The 24,017-nt window shown below is 40.2% G+C and overlaps 1 protein-coding gene across 2 annotated transcripts in view; it reads left to right on the top strand.

Moving 5' to 3' along the window:
- The first annotated feature begins 209 nt into the window (after positions 1–209).
- The window catches only part of SLC1A1 (solute carrier family 1 member 1), a 51,948-nt gene continuing 28,140 nt past the window's right edge, over positions 210–24,017 (top strand). For both annotated transcript variants that reach the window (XM_066180863.1, XM_066180862.1), the window contains exons 1-2: positions 210–334; positions 13,870–14,010. In XM_066180863.1, the coding sequence (XP_066036960.1) occupies positions 244–334; positions 13,870–14,010 (232 nt within the window). In that variant the 5' untranslated portion in view covers positions 210–243. The remainder of the gene's footprint in view (positions 335–13,869; positions 14,011–24,017) is intronic.

The raw sequence follows: 24,017 nt of genomic DNA, 5'->3' as shown, positions 1-24,017 counted from the left end.
AAAAGACACGTGTGTACCTGCCGCCTGCAGTATTCTGGCGCTGGAGCTGGGTGTGCCGGCCGGCAGGCGGGCCGGCCGGGGGCCGGGCTCTCCGGTTGCCAGGTGAAGCGCAACGTCTCCGCCTCCCCGCGGTGAGCGCGCAGCCCCGCGGAGCGCACGCAGGCGGCTCGGTCCGGCCCGCATCGGCCCGACAAGGCTCGGCTCCACGCGGCGCGCACCGCCCCAGCCCCGCCGATCCCCGCCATGGCGAAGGCGATCAAGAAGGGATTCTTGTGCCCCAGCGCCGTGAGGAAGAACTGGCTGCTGCTGAGCACGGTGGCTGCCGTACTGGCGGGTGAGCGCGGTGGCAGGCAGGGAGCGCGGCGCCTCCGCCCCCCGCCCGGCCTTGCCGGCACGGTCCGGCCTTGCCGGGTGCCAGGGCGGTGCGTCGGGGCCGGGGGTGATGCGCGGCCGCAGGGCCGGGCGGGGCGGCGCGGGGCCGCGCTAACCACCCACCCGAAAGGCGGGCGAGGGCGGCCGGCCTTTCTTCCCCGGCATCGCCGCGGTCGCGGAGAGCAGTCCCGCAGTGTCGCGGTGCCGCGGGGGCCGGGCGAGAGCGGGGCTGGGCGCGGCGGGACGCGGCGCTCGGAGCCCCGGGCGGCCGGGTCGGCAGCGGGTCCCGGGGCCCTCGCGGCCGGCCCGGCCCCGGTGCGCGTCCCGCCGGGCCGTGTGGCAAAGGTCGGTGATCGGCGGGGTGAGACCGCCGTGTGGAGAGGGCGCACGGGCGCCGGGGACTGTGAGCTCTCCGTACTGCGGGTTTCCACTGCGCGCTGCGCCTCGGCTGGCCTCTGCAGCCCCTGCGGGGGACGCGGCCCCTGCCTGCCGCTGGTCTGCCGGCGGCAGCCCCGCCGAAGGAGGCTGTAGAGCCGGAGAAAAAAAGCGGTGGCTTTGTGGAGCTTCCCATGGCCCAAGCGAGTGGTGCAACTGGAAGAGTTTGGCAATGCCGCCCAGCTCTCGGAGGGGTTTTCAGAGGTGAAACGTCTGGCTGTGCCACCCGGCTTTCAGATAGATTTTCAGGGCCATCATTGTAAATATAGCAGGGTATCTCCCCTGTACGTCAACAAGTTTCTGAAGGGGAAAAGAGTTGAACGCCATCTTACTAAGGTTAAGTGGGCAGAGGGGAAAGAAAATGCAATTTACTTAGATGAAGAGGCTTTTCCGTAGGGCATAATTTTGGCCTTAACTGCACACCTTATTTCATTTTCTCCTGGTTATTTGGAGAGCCTTGTTCATATTGTCTTGTGGAGAAGTGGTGCTGTAAATACTTCCTTAAGCTGCTGTTCGGGTCTCCTTCAGATGACTTTTCTGCTAATTTGAACTTTGGCTGGACCATGCCTATTTTGGTGGAGATTTGTTCAGAAGAGAATTATTATTTTGGAATTCTACCCAGTTATTTATAAACTGTGATCAGAACTGTGCTTACATATACATGTGTGTTTTCCTCAATGCATTCAGTATTTGAAAGATTTCTGTGTTTTTCTCACCCTGTTCAAAAGGGAAAGATTTTTGTGAGTTTTCATACCGTGTGCTAGGGGCCTTGCTTTGAAAATCTGACTGTACAACTGGAGGAGTGTTATTATGTGTCCGTGTTTGCGTGTGTACAGTTGCTTTTTTGCGTACTGCTGTCAAGTACTCTACCAGGAGTTGATATACTTACTTCCAATTTACAGAAGTGCTTAAGAAATATTCCCCTCTCATTATCTTCAGTGACTGTAGTTAGAATTGAAGAGTGTGATGTGTTTCTACATGTGCAACATTCTGAAATTAAATTTCTCTGAGAGCCACAAAGTATGACTATGCTGGAGCTGTGGGGACAATTGACCCCAATTCCCCTAATGCCCAATAGGAATTCCCAGTGAGAGAACAGGCTCCCAACACCTGCTGTGTCCTTCCAGCTCTCTGCTTGCTAAACTGTAATTAAGAGTCCCTAACTCAGGGGAGCTCTACAGTACTGTCAAAGAGAGTCTTCATAGTAATTCTGTGAGCCTTGGACCAAATTACCTTTTGCAAGGAACTGTGTATCTGTAGCATTTCCAGTATTTCTCAAAGGTGAAGTAAGAAGGACAGTGAAACGCTTGTAAAGATGGCATTAAATTATAGATTATTGTTTTACTACAGCCTGAGGAAAGTTTGTAATATACCTAGAGTCCACAAACCTTTCATAATTAAATTTACATATTCATTCTTTTTTAATATACCCTGGGAAACTGGTCTGAGGTTTGTTAATCTACTTAGTTTGGAAGAACAATTTAACATTTATGAGCACAAGAGTGGCACATCATTTTGAAAGAAGAAAATAGGCTTTTCAGAAACGTATGGAAATAATCAAGCTGTGAAAATATGCTGTGAAAGCTGTCCAGCTGTCTTGCAGAGTACCTGATATTCCTACGCTATCATGTGGAATCATGATTTTTGCTTATCATTATCAGAACCATGTTCAGCATCCAATTGAAATATGCTTATCTTTTAATGCTTACCCTTACTGAGCTGAAAAGTTTTCCTCATTATTTGTGTGTGTGTCTCTGAAAAGAGACAGAAACAGACAGAAATCCCTCAGAATTCTGAACATTTCTTCCTTCAAGAGTAATTATTTTATGCGAAATCTTAAGCATTCACTCTTTTTCCTGTCCTTTCCATTTTCAAAAATACCAGAATTTCTTTCTTAGCAGTGTGTGTTAAAATCTGTACACAAAACATCTTGAGTGTAGTGTCTTTTGGGTGAAAACACCTGAATGTATATTCAAATAAAACGAAATTTGAGGCTGAAGTGGTCATTTTCTTTGTCTTAGAAGAAAGTCAACTTTAGGCCACCAAGCTGATGTGGAGAGAGATGTAACCAGGAGAGCATCAGCCTCACACAAATACCTGCAGAAGGAGGTGTATCTTGCATCTTTTTATTCTGCTGGCCTTACTGAGCCCAGAGACACTGAGCTAAGGAAAGCAGTTTAAAAGTGAACAGGCTTCAAGTGCTTCTTCAGCCCTTTATATAGAAAGTTACATTGTTTCCAGATGATACAATCAAGCAAAAGAAACCAGAAATATCCCTGAAAATTACTCACCCTGAAACAGGTGTCCAAAGGGCAATTGCATGCGGAGAGTTGAAGTCACACTTCACGGGTTTCTCTTAAAGTATTTCTTGTCATCACTTTATTTCCAAAAGGTCATTTCTGCAATGCAGACAAACCAGTCATGAAAGTAAAAGGCTCATTATGTGTAAATATTTGCTCATTAGTCTGTGTGTCTTAGCCTGATAGCCTGTAATACTGTGCAGTTCTTCAGCAAAACAGCTTTTTTTCTTATCATGGGAATGAAAGTGTAGGTGATTTGCGTACATATGGTCCAAGGCACTGAGTTGCAGTAAGTAGCATGCTATACTAGAGCCAAGATCGTTTTACAGAGTCAGAAAATTATACACAAAGAAATTTTTTTATACTGGTAATTTTGAAATCTATCAGCTTTTTTTTAAAAAAAAATCTTTTTATTTTTATTGCTGAATGGAGTGTCTGTCGCTTCTTCAACAGTCTCAGAACTTCAGATAACTCTGAGCCTGTCTGTAACTTGGGATTGGGCTTTTCTCAACAGCACATGTGTGCGACACTGAAATGGTTCAGGTATTCGTGCAGAAGTGTGAGAAATGCAATACTGAGACTGATAAAGACAGAGGAAGCAAATGGCAAGGCGGACTCTGAATGGCAGGTGTTCTTTCTTCATCCCCTTGTTCGTCGGGGTGTGCCTGTGCAGTCTCAGCGTGAGGCAGCGATAAACACTTTTGTGCTCTGTCATTACCTTCCTCCATCGTCCTCCACAAATGTACAAGGTCCTTACGCTGTTCATCTCATACACCACGAGAAAGGAATCTTGGTGCCATCCCAGGAGCCGTGGTGGGCGGTGCAGGGGCTGCGGGAGCTGTCCGAGGTGGCTCAGGGAGAGCCGGGAGCGGCCGGCGGGAGATCGCGGAATAACTCTACCTGCAGCCGGCGATGATGCAAGGCAGGGATGGAGTAACAGAGAGGGCGGGGTTCAGGTATTGAGCCTGGAGCATGCCTAAATACCTGACATTTCCACCTCTGAAGTGAATTTATTCAGTCTCCGCAGGATCGATGTTTTGCTTGTGCATTCCTTTGTTGAAAGATTCAGGCAGGCATCAGATCTCCTCCCTGGATTTCAGAGTGAGATTAAAGTATGCATAGTTCCTGTTGTAACACCAGCACTGTAGACACTTTGAGTGTTGTGACTGTACTGATTAGCCAGGATTTGTTAACTCCAGTAGCCACTGAATCTTCTGTTTTGTGTTCTATGATATCCCCCTAGCAGTTTATATGCCTTTATTCTCTATAATGTTAATGGAAGTTATTATTTTATATTATAATATTAAGTAGTAATATTATAAGTAACTATAAGAATATTTCTTTGTTTCTAGACAAGTGAGGTGTATTCACACATGCTAATTGAAAGGCTATGGCTCCCTCTGTTATCAGACAGGGGGGGACTTGACAGCTGGTTTTAACAACAGTAGTTCCCCATTCCTGGAAGCCCACCAGTGCCTTCTTACAAGAATGAATGTCTCATGGGGTGAAGACAGCAACAGAACAATCAGTAACCTATCACTCTGTTGGTGGCCTTTCCCTATGCAGAAGGCTGCCTGAATCCAGGGAGCTCTCCATACTCCTCAGTTTCTTTTGCAATTACAGACTGCAGCCTCTAAACCCATAAAGACCTATAAAGTCTTTATGACACTAAGTTGCTTCTGTCACTGTCAAATGCAATTTAAATAGCAAAAGCCTATTCTTGATATGAAGTAAGGTTTCACTATTTTCCATTTCTCCCTCCTCGTACCTTTATCAAAAAATAGCCCATTAGCTTACTTTAGGCTGTCTTCAGTACCATTTCTTGCTTACAAAATACAGTGGTAAGGTTCCAAACAATGAAGCAGATTTATAGTCTCTTGAAATACACTAGCAAAACCATCAGGAAAGAAGTTCAGGGAAATATAATAAAAGAAAAGAATTATTGCTTTGTTTTTGACAAGTATAGTTGTAAGCCAAGCATTCAATTCCTTTCTTGAATTCTGAAGCATAGCATTTCATTAATTTACAATTTATAAAAAATGAAGACCAGATATTTTGAATCAACTGTAATAGCATGGAAATTGAAAAGAAGACTGTTTTCTTCTTGCTGTTCCTCAGAACAGCATACATGATACTTGTGACTTTTTATGCCTCTCTAGACCGTGATGATTCTTATATCTGTGTTTCTCTGTAACGCTTGCCAACAGTTTAATACCGGATGGGATCTCTTCAGAAATGTATGAAACAGCAGATTCTGAGAAAATGTCTGAATTTAATTTTAACAATGGAAAGTAAAATGCAGAATGACAAATAATTTCATCTGAGAGTTTCACATACCACTGAGGATCAAAAATGCTCTAAGCCAGGAAATCAGCCAATGGAAGACTTCAAAGGTGGTTGGAAGTTACACATGATGCCTCTTTTGGTCTTGAACTGTTTTGAAGTGAAGAAAATCCATCTTTTATTTCTGGCATATGAAGTTTTCTTATTTTATTATTTGTTTTGCCACAGTCTCTGGGTTTCACTTCATGTGAGTGAAGTGAAACTATCACTAAATCTGAATTTTTAAATCTTTGGAAAGGGTGAGTGTAATGTCAATTTACACTCTGCAAAGTCCCCAAACTACCAAAGTCTACCAGTATTATTTTTACATTTGAAGCAAAAACACCAATACTAATCTCAGCAAAATATTTACTCTGTCCAGTTTCACAATATTATTTGAGGGAAGATACGACAATGTAATTGCTTTTTTTTATTACTATTTCATTTTAGAAACAAAGCATAAAGACACTTTCATCTTATATACCATATCAAAAAAGATAATGTCCAGGTTGAGACTACTCACAAACAACAGTTGCACTGTTCGGAAATCTTTTTTTTCCACAAATGCCCCATAGGATTTGTGCAAGGCATTTGTACTTATAGTCCCATAACATTATTTTGTGCAGTGAGAACACATCTGTATCACATCTGAAGATCAGGGCTGTATTTGAGTTAGTGTTTCAAATTTCACAGTCTTTTCATGCTTTTGGAATGGAAAACAACCGGGCATTGCTTAATCTGAGCTAATTTTCTGGGTCATATCTGATTTCTCAATGCTTTGATGTCTTCATTAGTTTCAGAATAACAATGTTTCTGCATGTTACTATCTGTCTATCTTTAGTGTCCACTAAATTGCCTTTCCAGTTCCTTATCTCAGTCACAATCATTCCATTGCTCTTCCAGCAAGGGGAGCTGAGCTAGAACAGAATGTCCTGCTTACTGTCCATTTCTCTCATCAAAGAAGCAATAACAAGGGTCAGAATCTGGCAGATATTTCCAGTTACTAGCCTTTCACCTTTCTTATACCACTGCCAACCATTTAGTTTCTTGTGTGTTTTAGGGATCTTAAATGAAGATGCATTTTTCCTGATGTGCTCTACTAAGCTAGTATCTCTTGGGCTATCCATGTACAAAGGTGCTTATACAGCTTTGAGATAGCAAGCAAACATTGTGGAAAGAGACCAGAAGATCAGTGGGCTTTTACAAGGAAATGTGTGAAATTTTTAGTTTTGTGTGTGGCATTGTGCTGTAGTATGTTAGGCCATATAAGCAAAACATTAGAAGCTACAACTAGGGGACATGAATTTCTGAAACAACTGAGAAAAGGGGTCTAAACAAAAGCACTGCTTTATAAAATGTAGTGCATTTGGAGACATTATGGAAGCAGTATGACCTGTACATGTCTGGATGACTGCATAATTAAAGAAGACTCACACGTCATAGATCAATGAGATGAAGGAGAAGTGATATTTTAGAAATTTTAGAAGTGATATTTAAAAGGGCTCATAAGGACAGTCTGCAAAAGAAGTAAGACAAGTTACTGTTGTCAGCTTACTTTTCAGTTTTACTGTAAAACACAGGAATATGAGATAGAAGGATACCCCCTGGGTTATTTTAGCCTCGGCTGCTTCGGGTTGCACCATCACAGATAGAATTCTGTTACATATCATGCTCCACCTTAAAGCTGGATAGGCTATTTGATGCTGTATATCCTTCTAGGAACCTGTATTCTTCAATCTGATTGTTTAAAGCCTTACGATTTTCACTATAAATGTATTCAGTTTCACTGTGCATCCAGTAATGAAAATATTGCTCCATCGCTAGTATTCAACCGTTTTCTGTATTTCTATGTCACTCATCCCTGGTGGACTAAGCTCTTTCATCTCCTTTCAAACGATATGCTCTTCATTCTTTTTAATTACCCTGTAGTTCTCCTTTGTGTGCGTTCAACACTGAATTTGCTTTTTCTGAACCTTAATGAGTTTTACACAGAATTTCCCAATGGAACGGGTGCTTTCACTAGGACACATCCAAATTCATGAAGAAATGTAGGTTGCATAGCTGCTGGGAAAGAATTGTCATTTTCCCCAGATTGTTTAATTTATGACACAACCTTGTTTATTAAATAAATAAATAAATAAATTTTTTATATTAAGGTTGTAAGCACAGTACTTCACAAACATAGTAAGTCAAAAAGTTTGTTGAAAAACTGTGAAAGAAAAAAAATTATCTCTGGTAAAACTTAGTTTAATTTTAGAGTGGTAGATTCTAAATTAAGAGCTCTGGCTAGATGAAGAACAATGGTAAGGTTTTTCTTCTTCCTTCAGCTGTATATTTTTTCTTGGCTTTCTCTGAAAGATATTGGATCTGCACATGGGAAATATTTGGAAGATATGTACAGGTGGGATTTATCTACTATCTGGATAAAGGAGAGGAAAGCCAAAGTCCAATAGGAGACATTGTTATATAATCAAATTGGTTACCCCTCTGCATGTTTGGAGGGAGTACTAGTTCACATTGAGCAGAACTGTGGTCACAAAGTCACAGGAAAACAGCCACCATTTCCTGGCTGAGTGAACTAACTGCCCTTGGTTTGACTGAGGTGTGCAAGGTGTGCCTTGTGCAGGGCTGCATAGCAGAGAGGCAGCCTTGTGTTAGTGGTGACTGCTACAGGCTGCCCCATGTTATTAGCCCTGTTCCAGGCTCCCACAGCACAGAAAGTAGCAGGAGTTATGTGGGTTTGCTGTTTGCAGTAGCCTTCAAACCTACTGTGAGTAAAGGGATTACACCCACACTGGAGAAACTGATTTTTCCCCTCTGGCTAGCACTCCATCTTGCCTTCATTCCTGAAGGTCCATCACTGGAATCAACTGTCTACCTGAACTTCCCTCACACTGCAGTCAGATGACAATGTGTTACTTTGTGTGAAGGAATTTACAGTCACTGCACCCTCAACAGGATAATCAGAGAGTATCAGGGGTCTCACCATGACAGAGAACAAGCACATATTCTCTTAAACATTGCTACTAAATGTTCCTCAGTAAACCAAGAGGTGATATGGGAACTTTCTTCTGGAAGATTTCTGAGAAAACTTTTCTTCATATGTCTTTGTAAGCAAGCTAGTAGTTTGGCTAACACAAGCAACCAGAGAATTGATATTAGTTACTATGTAATTACACCCCTGAAACTCTATACCTTAGTGATTGCCTGCAGTTTTTAAGAATCTTTTTTTTTTTTTTGATCAACGTCAGTATGTTTATTGGAAGGTACATTGTCAAGTAGAGTGTAAAACAGTAAAATGTGTAACATTAGAAAGTATTGAAAATAATGCAAAAAAAGCTGAAATAATACATTTATAAGCATTAGTAATATATTCTTCCACACCCTCTCTTTTAGTGTTCTATAGTTGGCACTGTATTTCTTTGCACTAAGAGAAAGCCAGTGATAACAGAAACTCTATGGAGAGATCAGACAATTTATTTATAAAATACTACTAAGGGACTGCAAATGTATCATGCTGCAAAAATCTTTCCTGCCTGTGCTGCAATTTGACGTGTTTATATAGAATATTTTGTATTGTGTTTGAAATCAAGTCGGTGAACTTTTTTTGCTAGCCTTTTCAGTTCCATGAATCATCTATTGTGAAGTTAGTCCAGTTAAGACCCACCAAAATGATAGAATTAGTCTGCCACATGTGTGCAGTATATAATGTGAAATTATGACCAGCTTAATCACTTTGTTAATAGCGCAATAGATATTGCTACAGTACAATTAAATACCAGTTTGAAGAATGTGACTTTTTTTTTCTTCTTTCAGTGCTGTGTCAAAGCAAAATTCCTGTAATTCCCACACTGCTTATCAGCATCAGACAGGGTCACTAACTCTGCTTCAGTGAAGATTAGTTTCCATATTATGAAATTTTAAGAGAACAGGAAAAATAATTTTTTTCAGAGTGATACATGTACTACAGAACAGATCATTTTACAAAATAGATTATTAGTTATACAAAAATATATGCTGGATTCCTTTTCTCATTGTCTTTATGGTTCATTCCTAAGGATCATTCACATAATAAAGTCAGTGGGAGTTGAAGGTGATATGCTGTTTCTTCAGTGTCATGCACACTGATGGGGAACTCCCTGTCAAGTAAAACAGTGCCTCCCAAACCGTTGTTCTCATCCATGAATGTAAATAACATGAGGGAGTCCTACATGTTACATAACAGGTTTTTTCTGTTTTATATTCTCTTTCGGTGAGAAATAAAAGCAGGCATGTCTATGTGTGGACTTCAGTTATCTGTTTCTAAATTTTGAGTTGTTCTACCTATGAAGGTAAAGAAAGCAAAGGGGCATGCTATCATGCCATCTTCTTACCAGGGATGTAATCAGGTTCTGAAGAGCAACTAACCCACAATGGTAATGATGTAAAGCAAATAATACAGTAATGTCATACTGCATGTCCTGAACAGATTCAGATACTCAGGGTTTCTGAGTTTTCAAATTCAAAATCTGTCTTCTGTTGACCTCACAGATTATACAAAAAGGACCTGAGGGTTTAGGTATCACTTTCTGAAAAATCGTAAATGGTCTCCACAATGGGTTGCTTAGGGGGGTGCTAAATGGCTAGCACATTTTTACAGGTTTCCAGTAGCTGTAGGACAATCTATGACACATACCATGTATGCTAGTATAACTGAGCCTGGAGTTTATGGGAATTTTTGGAACAGAGTGTGGGGAGGGGTTTTTTTTACTCATTTCCAAATCTGTGTCATGAAACTGCAGCAAGGTACTTGAAGAAAAATGCGGTAGCCCTATAATTGTTCCCATACAAAGAATTTACCTTTTTCTTTAGACAACATTTCAGAAGGAATAGCAATATGCAAAAATAGAATAGCAAACTCTAGATGAAGATCAGATGGCAATAAATTACCCTTCACTGGATACCCAGATGTCACAGAAGTCATTTTGCAGATAGACAGACACCTTAACATAATAGACTCCCAAGACACATTTTGCCTAATTTCTGTGGTGGACTCATTGAACATACATACACAGGCCAGACTGATTCTGCCACCTTAATACCCACAGCCATCATCTTCTAGGTCCTGTAAAGCCTCAGGCTTGGTAGATGTGATGGATCTAGTGCTACATACAGTGGAGCCAGTAGCAGGTGCTAGCTAACCCCTTGCAGCACTCTCTGCTCCCCTTTTTCTGGGTAACACATTGAAAAATGGCTCATCCTATAGAGAGGAAACATATATTCCCTCTAGTTTTTTAAGCTGGGATTCCCTGAAATATGAGTGCCAATGGGTTTCACTTGGTGTGCTTATATTCAGTGATTTCCTTCTGCTGTGTTTTTCTTATCTTGTTCTTCTCATCCTCACTCCACTTCATCTGTATTTACAGCCTTTCTTTGAAGGATTTTCTGTCTGTTACCAAGCTTATAAAAAGCCTTATGTGCTACCTGGGAGAATAGTAACAAGGAGTTAGGGCATGTGTTGTTTCACATGGGTTCAGACAGGAGAATTGTCCTGTGGCCTTCATTGTGCATCTCAATCCCAGGGACCCAGACTGCACCTTTCACTTGCTGTCTTGGTGACTGCTGGGAGAGGAAATGTAGACACCATACTATACAGCATATGCCGTACTATGCACAGTTATAAGCATATATTTTCCCTAAAAAATTAAATTAAAGATATGGCATTGTACAGTTTATTCCACCATTGTTCTTCACATCTGCCCAATATTGCAGAAATCTGGAGCTTAATCAGTATGTATCACTGAGCTGTAAGTAAGGGATTGGTCTTGTGCTAAAAATCATAACCTAACCACAACCTAATCATAACCTAACTTGGCTACGTGGACAAGAAAAAGCAAAGAGAAGAGATGGAAAAGAAATAAAACCAATTTATCATGGACAAGAAGAAAGGTGGAGTGGTTTAAACAGGAAAGATGAAGACGGCAAGTAGAAAAAGTGAAGTTTTGATGTTTTGCTCTTTAAAAGTAGAAGAAAATTATTCCATAAAAAAAAAGAAGAAGAAAAAAAAAAGTAGAAAGAGGAATCCTAATATATAGAAGCAGCTTTGCAGACTATGCTGATTTTTAAGGTTGTTAAAAGTAATTGTCCATATTTATTTCAGAAATAATGGAATTATCAGTAGCACTCATCTAGAGAAATTGAGATTTTTATAAGACTTTGTCTCTGCTTAGGGCTGCTGTAATCAATGTGATGTTAAAAGCAGTGGTTACCATGTGAAATATGTTCTGGAGCACACCTCTTTTTGTGTGTTATAATTCCCAGAAGAAATTTCCAGGTTGAACTTGCTTATTGAGTTGAGGATCAAATGTTCTTATATATGTCTATTTCCAGTATAAAAGCAAGTTTATTCTGCTAAATTTCTAATCTTGTTACTGTTACAAAATAAAAATTTTTGTATTCCTATGATATATTCAAGCAGCATATGCTAGATGCTAAGTGCAGTTAAAAGATAGATGCATTTTACTGTAGTTTGGCATGCTACACAAGTTAATACAAATATAAGTGCTCTGTCTGGTAAAGAAATTACATGAATAAGGAATTGAGAGCAATAATATAGTTTCAAGTGGTTGTTGGAACCCTATTCTCAGCCACTGTCATTAGATAAATAATATCCTTAACAAAAAAAAAAAAAAAAAAAAAAAAAAAAAAAAAAAAAAAACACAAAAAAAAACACCCCTAAGAGAACAGGTATAAGTATATGGATAGAAAATCTTAAGGAAACCCTGCTATAATTTTGAGACCATGTGGGAACTTTTTGTAGTGAAATCTAAAGAAGGAGAAAACAGAACCCTCAAGAATGAAAACAAGGGTGAATTTTTATACCTGCTAGCAATCCTGCTGAATATACAGTGATCAGAATTCCATCTGGTCAAATATGATAGTCACCATGTAGAATGACAAGCAGATGGTTAGTCCTGGTCATACCTGCTGAAAGTAAAGTGGCATTACACAACTTGCCATAAACATGCAGTTTAGTCTTGCTACCCTAAGTTGCACGAATCATCTGAAGACATGGAGATTACCTGTATAATTACCTGTATGGTTAGATTCAGCTGTTTACTCTAGTGCTTTCAGGATCAAAGCCTTAGCAACTAACTTCAATTCATGTAACCATTTTACAAATGGAATTTTATCTTGCTTGGGCTTATCTAAAAGTGCAGAGTAAATATTTTCAACCCATCTAATTCAGTCCCTAGTTTAGCAATAGAGATCATTGTGTCTTATCATTCATTAATCAAGGTCATTTGCATAATATCTTCAAGGCTGTTAAGATTCAAGATTGCTCCAAGGAATTTAAGCTGTCTATATTCACTGGCAGAGATTACACCTTGATCAGAAATCTTAATAGTTGACTAGAGCAGCTCATTTTCTTGGAAGGTTACCTGGTTCATTTTCCATCTCTATTAACAGGAAAGACTTGGTTTTTAACCTGCCTTAATTTTCATTTAGATTAATTTTGGTGCTGAAGTGTTCTGACTTGTTCTTTCATTGAGAAACTGGATCTCTTGATGTTCAGTTCATGCAGGACTGAACCATTACAAAGCTCCTATGTGAAACAACAGTTCTAGTGCTTTTTAGACGCTGATGAACATATTTTCTATTACAGTCATTTAAATTCAAAAATCATGTTGGAATAGAAAATAAAGGTATTGCCTGTCAAACTGAAGAATTTTGTCTTTTGGCCTGTGATTTTTTTCTTTTGGTAAAACTCCTATCCTTGATTTGTCTCAGAAGTGAGAACTATCTGATAATGTAATCCAAAAATAAGAGGATGTATAAGGGTGTCTTGCGCCATGGTACAATCACTGGTTCACTGGTTGAATTAATAGTTGGGTATTTGTAGGCCATTTGTGTTGTGAAATGAGTGTGAAATGAGCAGAGTGTATTTTTGTTGATCTATTTCCTGAAAGTTATTAAATTAATTCAGTGATTACAGGCATGCTCTTTCTTAATTATGTAGAGTAGCAATTACTGGAAGTATTGCTGCTGGGTAGGCTTATTTTCTCCAATAGAAATCATCTGAAGTATTTATGTCACCATCTCTCTTTAGTGTTTGGTAGTGTTTATATAGTCTATAGATTTTTTTAATGCCAGCTATGGGTCTTCTAGAACTAGCGAAGGTGGGTAAAAAGTCAGTACTGGACTGGACTGATAATCAGAGCACCTAATCAGATTTTTCCAAAGACATACCTAAAAGAACATCCTGAAGCTTGTTACAGTTTATTACTTTGCTTATTATCAGAAAAGAAAATATCTCTTATCTGATTTGCTTTAGAAGTTCTGTCATAGCTGTGAAAATACATTTATTGCTTGGTCTTTTTGTCTTCTGCTATTTTTTTCTCTTTGTCTCACATGTATATATTACATCTAATTTGTGTAACATTTTTTATGTCCCTTTTAGGTATTGGAATTGGCATGCTGGTACGGGAATATGGCAAACTGTCTAACTTGGATAAGTTCTACTTTGCATTTCCCGGGGAACTGCTGATGAGAATGCTCAAACTTATCATTCTGCCATTAATCATATCAAGTATGGTCACAGGTACGACTGAAAATGTACTGTTAGCTTATGGGATTATCATTGTGGGTTAAATTCCTTTCTAAAGGAAAGAAGAAACTTGATGGAACTCTATCCTGAGAAATACAGATTTCCTACCTTTAGATTAAATTATTTCTTTATATTACGAGAATGAGAAAGGATTTGGAAGGATTAGCACTATTATCTTAGTCATTATACAGAGCTGTTAGCTAATAATATATATAATGTCATGTATAGAGCTGTGAGCTAATTTGCAAATCTATAGATTCTTGTATCTTTCCCTCCCTGTTTTCAGAAGTGGGTTAAGCAGTTGCAAATTGCAAGCCCAAAGCTGCAACTGCATATTCTGAGTTACAGAGTTAACTGCTATAAGTAGTCTCATGATGCCATTTCACAAGCAAGGGAGAGCTGATCTCATAGCCTACTGTCACACAAAGAGGACATTCCTGACCTGCACTTTTTGGTCTCAGCAAACTTCCATAAGGTACCTTGCATGAACTCTAGCATTCACTGAATCCTTCTGTGAGTCCACTTGTACTTCCCCAAAACTGAAGACTCCTTTGAACCAAGCAAGTGCTTGGGAGACTATGTGGCCAGGAAGGGGAAATGGAAGAAAAAGCAAAGCTTCCATCTTCTGGGAAAAGCAAGCAAGGTGTTGGCTGGAACCCTGCCCTGAATGCTACAATTTGCTAACAGGTCACCCACAGGGAAAACTTTAGAAAGATTTGGTGGAGAAAGCCCAAGGCAAAGAGACAGAACTGAATGTCAAATAGCCTTCCCTTAGAAATAACTTTTTTCAAATAAGGGAAAGCCAAGCAAACTCCTCTTTATTCTTTACGTCCTTGCTGAGGATGTAAGGATTGTGACTATTTTTTTTCAGCTTCTTGCAGTGAATCAAGACACATTGGTCACTATACTGTCCCTTTTTGTCTCCACAAAACATCTGTTTTGACAACATATTCATGTCCAGATGTTTGTTGATTGGTTAGATGTTAATGAAAATGCATCAGACATTTGCCTAAGGCAAAGGAGAGCATGTTGTGATCAGAAAATGAAAGCAGAATTTTCATCATGTTATGAAAGTGCATTCAAGAATAGGATATTAAATACAAACTTTCAATTTCCCCAGAGTTCATAGTTAAAGATATCACTAGTTTCACAGCAGCACATTCCAAAATGAGTCTATGAAGGAGAGTTCTTAAAGGAAGCTGCCAAGGGCTTTTGAGCATATCTGTAATTTAGGGTGGGAGGAACCCAATGTTAGAATTGAAAAGGAGAATATCAAGAGCTGCAAGATCCAGAATGGAAAGCTGCCGGAGTGAGAAATAATGACACAAAATAGTCAGGGGTTGTATCCAAAGGAATGAAGGGAGGTTAAAAAAATGTTGGTGTGTAAAGGAGAGGAGAGGAGAGGAGAGGATACCCAGGAAAAACTGCCAAGATAAGACTAAGACATTTCTTTTTTTGAACAAGCTTTTATTTGTGAGTGAAGTTGGGCCCATGTCTTCAGAAATAAGTTAGACTATTAGAATAATCATTAAATGAATTATTTATTAAATCTATCCCTGTCTAGCATGTGCAGGGGAAGCAAGAATCATCCTGTTAAAAATATTGTGCTTACTTAATGTATAATGTTCCAGTATGAGTAAACTGCATTTGTAACTACTAACACAATCTTGGATTTTACAGATTGCAGATTACAGCCAAATGCAGAAATGACTGTATAATTGGATATGCCAAGGTCAGAATCAGAGCATCTCATGGTGAGAATGAGATGCTCTGATTCTGACCTTGGCATATCCAATTTCCATAGAAAGTAAGGGCATATTTTTTCTACACTTGTATATTAGGATTTTAGGCAAGGGAAAGGAAACAATATAGATAAAAACAGAAGCTACTTTGATAGAATTTGTAGGGCTTTGCAAATGAACCACAAACGTCTGTATGTGATGGTTTTCTCTATTCACCTGTATCCGTCCTCAGGGTGTTGATAAGATATTGTCTCTTTTAAAATAGGTATGTTAATCTTCCATGCATCAGAAATACACATTTGAATTGAGTAAGTAAACCTGTGAATGATTATGAAGCATACTAGTAATTTTTATTCTTTTACACAGAGTCATACAGAATGATTGAGGTTGGAAGGGATCTCTTGAAATAATCTTATCCAAAGCCCATGCAGGGTGTCATGGTTTGATACTGGCAAAATACCAGACAGCCACGAAAGTCTTTCACTCACCCTCTTCTATTATAGTTAGGCAGAGGAGAGGGAAAAAAAATTAAAGAAGGGCTCATGAGTTGAGATAACGACTGGGAGAAAAATACTCCAAGGGCAAACCAGGTTCAAATTTAAAGGTATAAGATGAATTTATCATTAACAGTCAGAGGAGGATAATGAGCAGTAAAATAAGCTTTTAAAACACCTTTTTCCCTGCCAGCCCCTCCCTCCTTCCCAACAGTGCAGGAAGATGGCATAGGGGTTTTGGTCAGTTCATCACTTAAGATTTTCTGTTTGCTCAGGGAGAGGAATCTTTTCTCTGCCTTGCCAGGGGGTTCCCTCCCACAAACAGTCTTCCCAAAACTGCTGTGCAATGGGTCGTTTGTTCACAGGGTGCAGTCCTCTAAGGATAGACTGCTCTAGTTTGGAAGCAAGGGCCCTCTCTCTCTCAATCTCTGTAAGCAGGGGCCCTCTCTCTTTATTCAGGTCTCCACTCCTCACACAGCCCCCTCCACCATCCCCCAGCTCCAGCGTGAGCCCTTTCCACATGGGCTGCAAGTGGATCTCTGCATCCCCCATGGACTTCATGCATTACCAGGGGACAGTTTGTTTCACCGCAGTCCTCATCACAGCTCTGATTCTTGGATCACCTCCTTCCCCTCTTTCTTTTCCCCTGACCTTGGTGTCGCCATGCTGTTTTCTCCCACATGTTCTCTCTTCCTCTTCTTCTCTGACTAGAAGAAAAACTGCTGCTTCTAGGTACCATTGTCAACAAGTTCTACCAATTCCTGCAGGATCCCACAGTACCAAGAGGTTGATCTTGTCTAGGTTCAGTGTTGGGGAATTGCTCATCATGTTTCCACTGCTGGCCAGGTGACCCCACTGCCATTGCATAGCCAGTGGTGGCCACCATGGCGCTGGTGCTATTTAATGTCTCTCTTCATGCAGAGCACCAGGAAGGGAAAACCACTGCTGGCCCTGTCCTTCTGCCCATGGCACAGCTGGTTAGGGGCAGCCAGGCAGGCAAGGCTCACTGCAGGACCCATCGAGATGGCAGTGGCTACAGCTCATCACTACCCCAGAAAAAAAAACTGCTTGCACTGTTTTGATTTTCTTCTTAAATATGTCATCACAGAGGGATTACTGCCCTCTCTAATCAGGCCAGCAGCATGTCCATGTTCAGAGCCATCAGAGATTGGCTCTCTTGGACATGGTGGAAGCTTCTAGCAGCTTCTCACAGAAGCTACTTCTGTGGCCCTCCCCCCCACAAAAAAAACTCAGGCTTTGTCAAATCAACCCACAGGGTCAGCTAAAGCAGTTTCTCTGTGTTCAGATTAAATCTCATGAGTTTTTAAATTTTTGACTATCGTCTCATGTCTTGTTTCTGGGCACCACTGGTAAGAGTCTGGCTCTGTACTCATTCCCACCCATTAGCAATTTATACACATGACAAAGGTCATTCTGGGCATTCTGTCCTCCAGACTGAACAGTCTGAACTGCTCTCCCACCTGTCCTAATGTGAGAGATGCTCCAAAGCCCTCATCATAGTTGTGGCCCTTTGCTGGATTAAGTCCAGTAAGTCTATCCCATTCTTGTACTGGGGAACCCAGAAAGAGACCCAGTACTCCACGTGCGACCTCACAGGTGTTGTGTTTAGAGAGATCACCCCCTCACACACATGCTGACAGTGCTTGTCATAGTGTTGCCCAGGAGTCTATTGGCCACCTTTGCTGCGAGATCTTACTGTCTCACAGTCAGCTTGTTGTCTGCCAGGACTCAAAGATCCTTCTCTGCTGAGCTGTTGCAGCCAGTCAGCCTCCAGCACATACTGGTGCCCTGCATTATTCTTGCCCAAATGTAGAGCTCTGCATTTCTTCTTGTTGAACTCCACAAGATTTGTCTGAGACTAGTTCTCCAGCACATCCAGGTACCTTTGAGTGACCATAAAACCATCTCATACATCAGCCACTCCTCCCAGTTTTGTCTTGGTGATTCATGCACAAAGCTGTTACCTGTAACCAAATCTAGTATTTTGACATGACATAAATTTACAAAAGGCATCAAAACTTCCTAGACATCTTTGGACTCAGCATCACACTGTGGTTACAGTTATGTACCAGATAAGCCATTTCAGTTGTCTCTGGTGCACACACTGAACCTGCAGCAAAGGCACAATAACACAAAAATGTTCTTTAACTTGTAAACTAAACTTGTAAACTAAAACTGAACTTGTAAACTTTAAAAGACTAAAAAGACTTTAATTCTGGACCAGCTGAAGCGTTGTTGCTGCTTTTACTGCAGTAACTTTGAATATATTGTGGCCTCAAGTGTCTGCCACTAAGGGTGTGAACACATACACAGGTCCAACAGCTGTGATGATTGGATACAGGCCCTGTAGGGGTCTGCATAATACATATATTCCAAGGAGGTGGAAATCCTCAAAACGCATCTGGTCCCACCAAAGACAACCACCCAGCATGCAGATTGTGGTCCTTTCCTTGCATGTTCTACATTTAATCAAGAATGATGATTTTCTTTGGAAGAAAATACTTTTGGGTCTCGTTCTAGAAAAGATACTGCCAAATGCAGAAATACATGGTCTTGCCACTATCAGTGAGGCAAACAGTGAGCTGTCTTGTTTACAATCATAGCTGAAGACAAATCCTGGATCTTCCATACATTTTTCATTCCCCTCTTTGTTCACTTCTTTACAATAATTTTTGAGAGCGTGACTTTTGTTTTTGATCTGAAAACTCAGAATTTCAAAGAGGTCATGTGGTCTAACTTGACTTTTGTAAGGTTTTTGACAGTCTCCCATAACATCCTACAGAACAACTGATACAATACAGATTAGATAATTGCACAGTGAGGCAAACTGAAACCTGTCTGAATGGGCAGACCCAGAAGGTTGCAATCACCTGCACAAATCTGGCTGGAGACAAGTCAGTAGTGATGTAGCCCAGGGTTCAATACTGGGACCAATCCTGTTTAACATTTTATCAGTGGTTGATGATGGAGCTGAGTGCTTCTTCAGCAAGTTCACAGGCTTGTTCAGTATGCAGAAGAGAAGGTTACAGGGAGACCTTGTTCCAGCTTTCCAACACTTGAAGTGACCTGCAAGAGAGCTGGACAGGGTCTTTTTGCACGGGCATTTAGAGCTAAGACAAGGGACGATGGCCTTAAACTGAAAACAAGTAGGTTTAGGTTAGATTAGATAGTGAAAAGAAATTCTTTACCCTGAGGTTTTTGAGGCACTTGAACAGGTTAACCCATGAAGTTGTGTTTGCCTCATCCTTGGAAATGTCTAAAGTCATGATGGATGGAGATCTGAGCAACCTGTCTCATGAAGGGTGTCCCTGCCATTTGCAGATGTGTTGGAACTGTAGGATCTTTAAGATCCCTTCCAACCCAAACCATTCTATGATTCTATGATACAAAGTATGTCACCAAGACAGTTTAGAACATGTTGTCTGTGGTTTTCTTTTTTAGGATTATAATGTCTTAAAAGGTAGTGTCCCATCCTGAAAAGAATCAGCTTATGCTTTAGAGATGTGGAGCTGTCCATAAATGCGTGTCCCAGGACCAGATCCCAATCCTCCAAAGAGAGTGGAGGTTGGAATCACTCATTGAGATTTCAGAATTTTCTGCAAAACTTAAAGTATTAGTAATTTTATTTTGTTGGAATAAATTCCATCTTAGTGAAAAAACCTTCACTGACTTCCTCAATTAAATCAGGAACATGCCTCTTCTTTCTCCTTGGAGCTCTAATTAGAGCAGAAAAATCTTTACCTCTATTTTCAAATTCAAAAGGCAAAATTCTCCCTCTGGTCACGTGGAGGGCTTTGTAGAATGTGGTTTTAATTCACAAATCCAGCTCTTCTGAATGAAAGAGAAGAAAAGCATTGTTTACACACTGATTTAGTGTACAAGTTGCAAATTGTGGAATTTTTCCACTAACCTGCCTGGAAGCATAACCATAGCCTAGTAGAAAACTGACATAAGCACTAAGCATGTATTTGTTTTGAGAATTTTGGTTAGCAGGACCTTGCTTTGGGGATGAAATAGTCTGAGTAGTACTCCGCTTCAGAGACAAATATTAATTGTTCTCTTCTTCTCGTAATCATTTTAATGGATTCAGATGTAAACTTATTTACTCTGACCCAAAAGTCTACCCATGATAATTCAGTTCAAAATATAGAGCTCTTTTGTCTACCCATGAGATTGCTATACCTCAAATTAGTTAATAGCACACTAATGCATCATTCATGTCAAGAAATGATTTGTGTTTTCTGTATCCTGCGGTAGTGACATGGAAAAATGGAAAATGAATATCAAAAGCCTAGAGTGTTACTCATGATCATTGCTATGATACCAGAACCACAGCTGTACTGAGTGTAATACTCCACACCTCAAATCCACTTTTTTTGAAGTAATGCTCTAATAGAAGAAATATTAGACAACTACAAAAAATATGTTATTTTTAGGTGCCCTGTAGGGAGAATTGAGAGAAATGTCTTTTATGCTTCATGGGAGTTTTGAGACTTAAATCTAATCATTTTGGGAATACTTACAACATATAAAATATCTTTGAAAGTCTTGGAAATTCACAACTCTAATTTCATTCTGAGAATGAAAATTCCCTGGAGTCGTGCAATGTGTTTCATCAAGGGTGCATACTGAGCAGATTAGTCCCCTTTAATCACTTTTAGCTTTTTTTCTCATGAAGTGAAATTCACACAGTATGCAACAGCAGGAAATGTTTGCAAATCTGTTTTCTGTCAGGATCACAGCAGAGCTTAGGTTGGAGACAACTGTCAAGTTTCCACAACAGTTGTTCCTTGGTACTTGTTTACAAGCTGAGGAAACTTACATGCCCAGTTTGAAGCTTACCAATCCACATAAAGTGTCTGGCCTTATTTCCTGCATCTAAGTTCCTTGTTAGTACCTAGTGTCAGGAGATCTGGATCTTAATGCAACACCCCCAGACATCGAGAAGCCATGGGTCTTCTTCCCATCTCTCTTCAATCGGTCCCTCTCTGATGGGGTTATATCACGCTGCCTGCAACATTGATTTTCTAACTATAAGCCATGGATCCTGATGTGGTGGTCTTTCTTCTTCAGGGCTAAAATGTGTTCTGTCAAAAAACTCACATCACATATATGATAAATGACCTTTCTTTGATGATGTTTCCAGAGCTACCCATAAATGCCAAAAATTTTAGCTTTGTGTTAAAAGATGTTACAGAGCACAGCAGGTCCATATCTCAGATCTCAATATTAATGACATGATTTTATCAGCTATTCAACGTCTGTTTCAAGTTCTGCAATAATCTCTCCCTCATTTCTTATCTTTCCTCCCTGACAAAATATTAATACAGCTTTTTCTTATGTTTCTGACCTTCCCTGCACTTTCGGCCTTCACAGACAACTTCAAAGAGACTAGAAGAGATACATGAGAGTTTCCTGCATTGTGAATTTGTGCAGGCTCAGCTATGGGGACCACCAAAATTTCTTAAAGCAATTGATGAGGCATTTGCAGGCACTCATAGCATACTTCAGGAACAGTGGAAAAAGAGACAGTATCAATTACCTCTCTCAGGGCAGCTTTATGTGAGCTATAAATACATCTCCCGAGCTGTGGGTCTGGCAAAACTATCAAGCTTCCATGACTATAGAAATAAACTCTTGCTTTACTCCAGGGCCTGCTTTGACTACTGGTCCACTGCAGTCTGAAGCATCATGGCCATTCCAGTTTTCCCACTGCCAAATAAACACTCTTACTTGCACTTGCTACTAATAGTACAAAAGTAATGATTTCACTGCAAATCTGGCTTCTTCTTACAACGGCTTGAGAGAGAAAAATATCCCAGTGAATTACCAAAGCCATGTGACTTTTTGCATTTGCAGAGTCTGCTATTTTCCCTGTGTAAAGAGTATGTTAGATTGTGACTGATGAATGGATGTGTTGACTTGGTTATTTGTCCTTTTCAGTTGTTCAAAATTAAAGGGTGAGCTTCTTACCTTGGATCTGTGTTGGATCTGTGTCTGGAAGGATACTAGTTTGTTTTATCACAGTGCCAAAGGATTTGGAGAATGAAAACAAAATATACAAAATGGGATACAAAAGAGCTAGAATGCAATGAGAAAAAAAAAATTGAATTAATCAGATTGTTTTTATTTCTCATGTTTATTTTTGAAAATCAGAACAGTTCAGATTTTAAACAACCACTTTTTTATTTATTTTACTCACTCTATTTGTAATTTAAGTTGGAATATACTAAGACTGTGGTAATGCCCAGGAATAGACCTGCTAGTTGCATTTCATATATACATTGTATATACATATATTTACAGTACTGTAAAATAGTACAGATAAGAAAATGGCAGGAGGTCAAATGTGGGTTTTTCCTATTATGCAGGGCACCCAAATCCATTTTTCTCTGGTGTCATCATTCCTGGAATGGCAGCTGCCTCAGCAGTTTCCATTTTTACAAGTCCAAGAAGTGCAGCTATTGGGAGATGCTCCATTACTGAGGCATCCTTAACAGGCTGTGTACATTACCAGCACAGTCCTTGGGAAATTACTGGTCTAGCTTAACATACTCAGGGACTGTCTTCTGAAATACCTGCATGTTCTCTGTATGCTTTGCTGTTTCTTAAGCCAAAAGAACTTCCAAGAAAATCAGATCCATTAGATAGTATTAGTAAAGTAGTTATCTGGGCTCAGACAGGAGGCTCACCTCTTCTCTCTGTATCATTAATTGTGTGAAGGTCAGAAAACATTACAGTACTGTTGATTAGTTCTGCCTTCAGTTGTACTGAGGGATGCTGGAAGTTCTGTCCCTGCTGTCCATGTACAGTCATTGAGGCAGGCAGGATGGCAGAGTCATGGGTTATTAATGGACAAGACTTTGTGCCCTTCTTCTTCAGATTACTTCTGTCATAGTCATCTACTCCTTTCCCATCAATATCAGTTGACCTCATACAACTGAGACAGGCCCTACATTATTTAAGGTTAAATTATAGTAATAAGACTTTGAAGTGCACTTCTGCTTCATGGAGCATGACTACCACCAGCTCTCAAGGGCAAAGAGCTCCAATACAAGAGCCATTTTGTGGCACCAGCTGTTTCTGCCTCCTGTCCTAGCCATATCACTGTGGGCACTGCTGGTGGCACCACTGTAGATGGGTCTAAAGTCACTTGGTGGCTTCTGCTGTTCACTTGTGGAGTTCAGGACATAAACAACTGTTTCACTAGGTAAACCAGATTTCATTCACCTTTTTCATTCACCTCCATTCCTCTGTGAGTAGATATCACAATCGATTAAAAATGCAGTGTCATGTTAAAGGGCTTTTTTTAATAGCTTGGAAGTTAAACCTTGTCCACCTATACATTTTGCCACCAGTAATTTCAAGAGAATTCAAGTACTTTCAAAACTACAGGTTTTCTGTATACACTCCATACATGTATCACCAGCAACAGTGCAGGGGCTATATTTCTGCCACATCCTTGAACTGAATCTGATTTCTGTAATGAATTTTGTTAGCCTGTCCATCTTGGCAGATAGATGTGTCATCTTCCCTCCTTTTAAGTTTTTCTTATATTCCAACCAAGGAACATCATCTGTCCTGAAAAGGATTATATAAAAAGATTATATAACCTCTAAGAGCTTTCTAGAGAAAAAATGTTCCTAGAAATGATGAATAGAAGGCAATACTAATACCCTCTTTCTCTGCATGTCTCCAATAAGCTCTGTAGGGAAATACCATAATACAAGGATTGTGCCAACTG

Source organism: Chamaea fasciata, unplaced genomic scaffold (assembly GCF_029207755.1).
Source record: "Chamaea fasciata isolate MVZ Bird 193981 ecotype frontalis unplaced genomic scaffold, bChaFas1.0.hap1 SCAF_4, whole genome shotgun sequence".
Classification (NCBI taxonomy): domain Eukaryota; kingdom Metazoa; phylum Chordata; class Aves; order Passeriformes; family Sylviidae; genus Chamaea; species Chamaea fasciata.
This window is presented reverse-complemented; position numbering and strand designations above follow the sequence as displayed.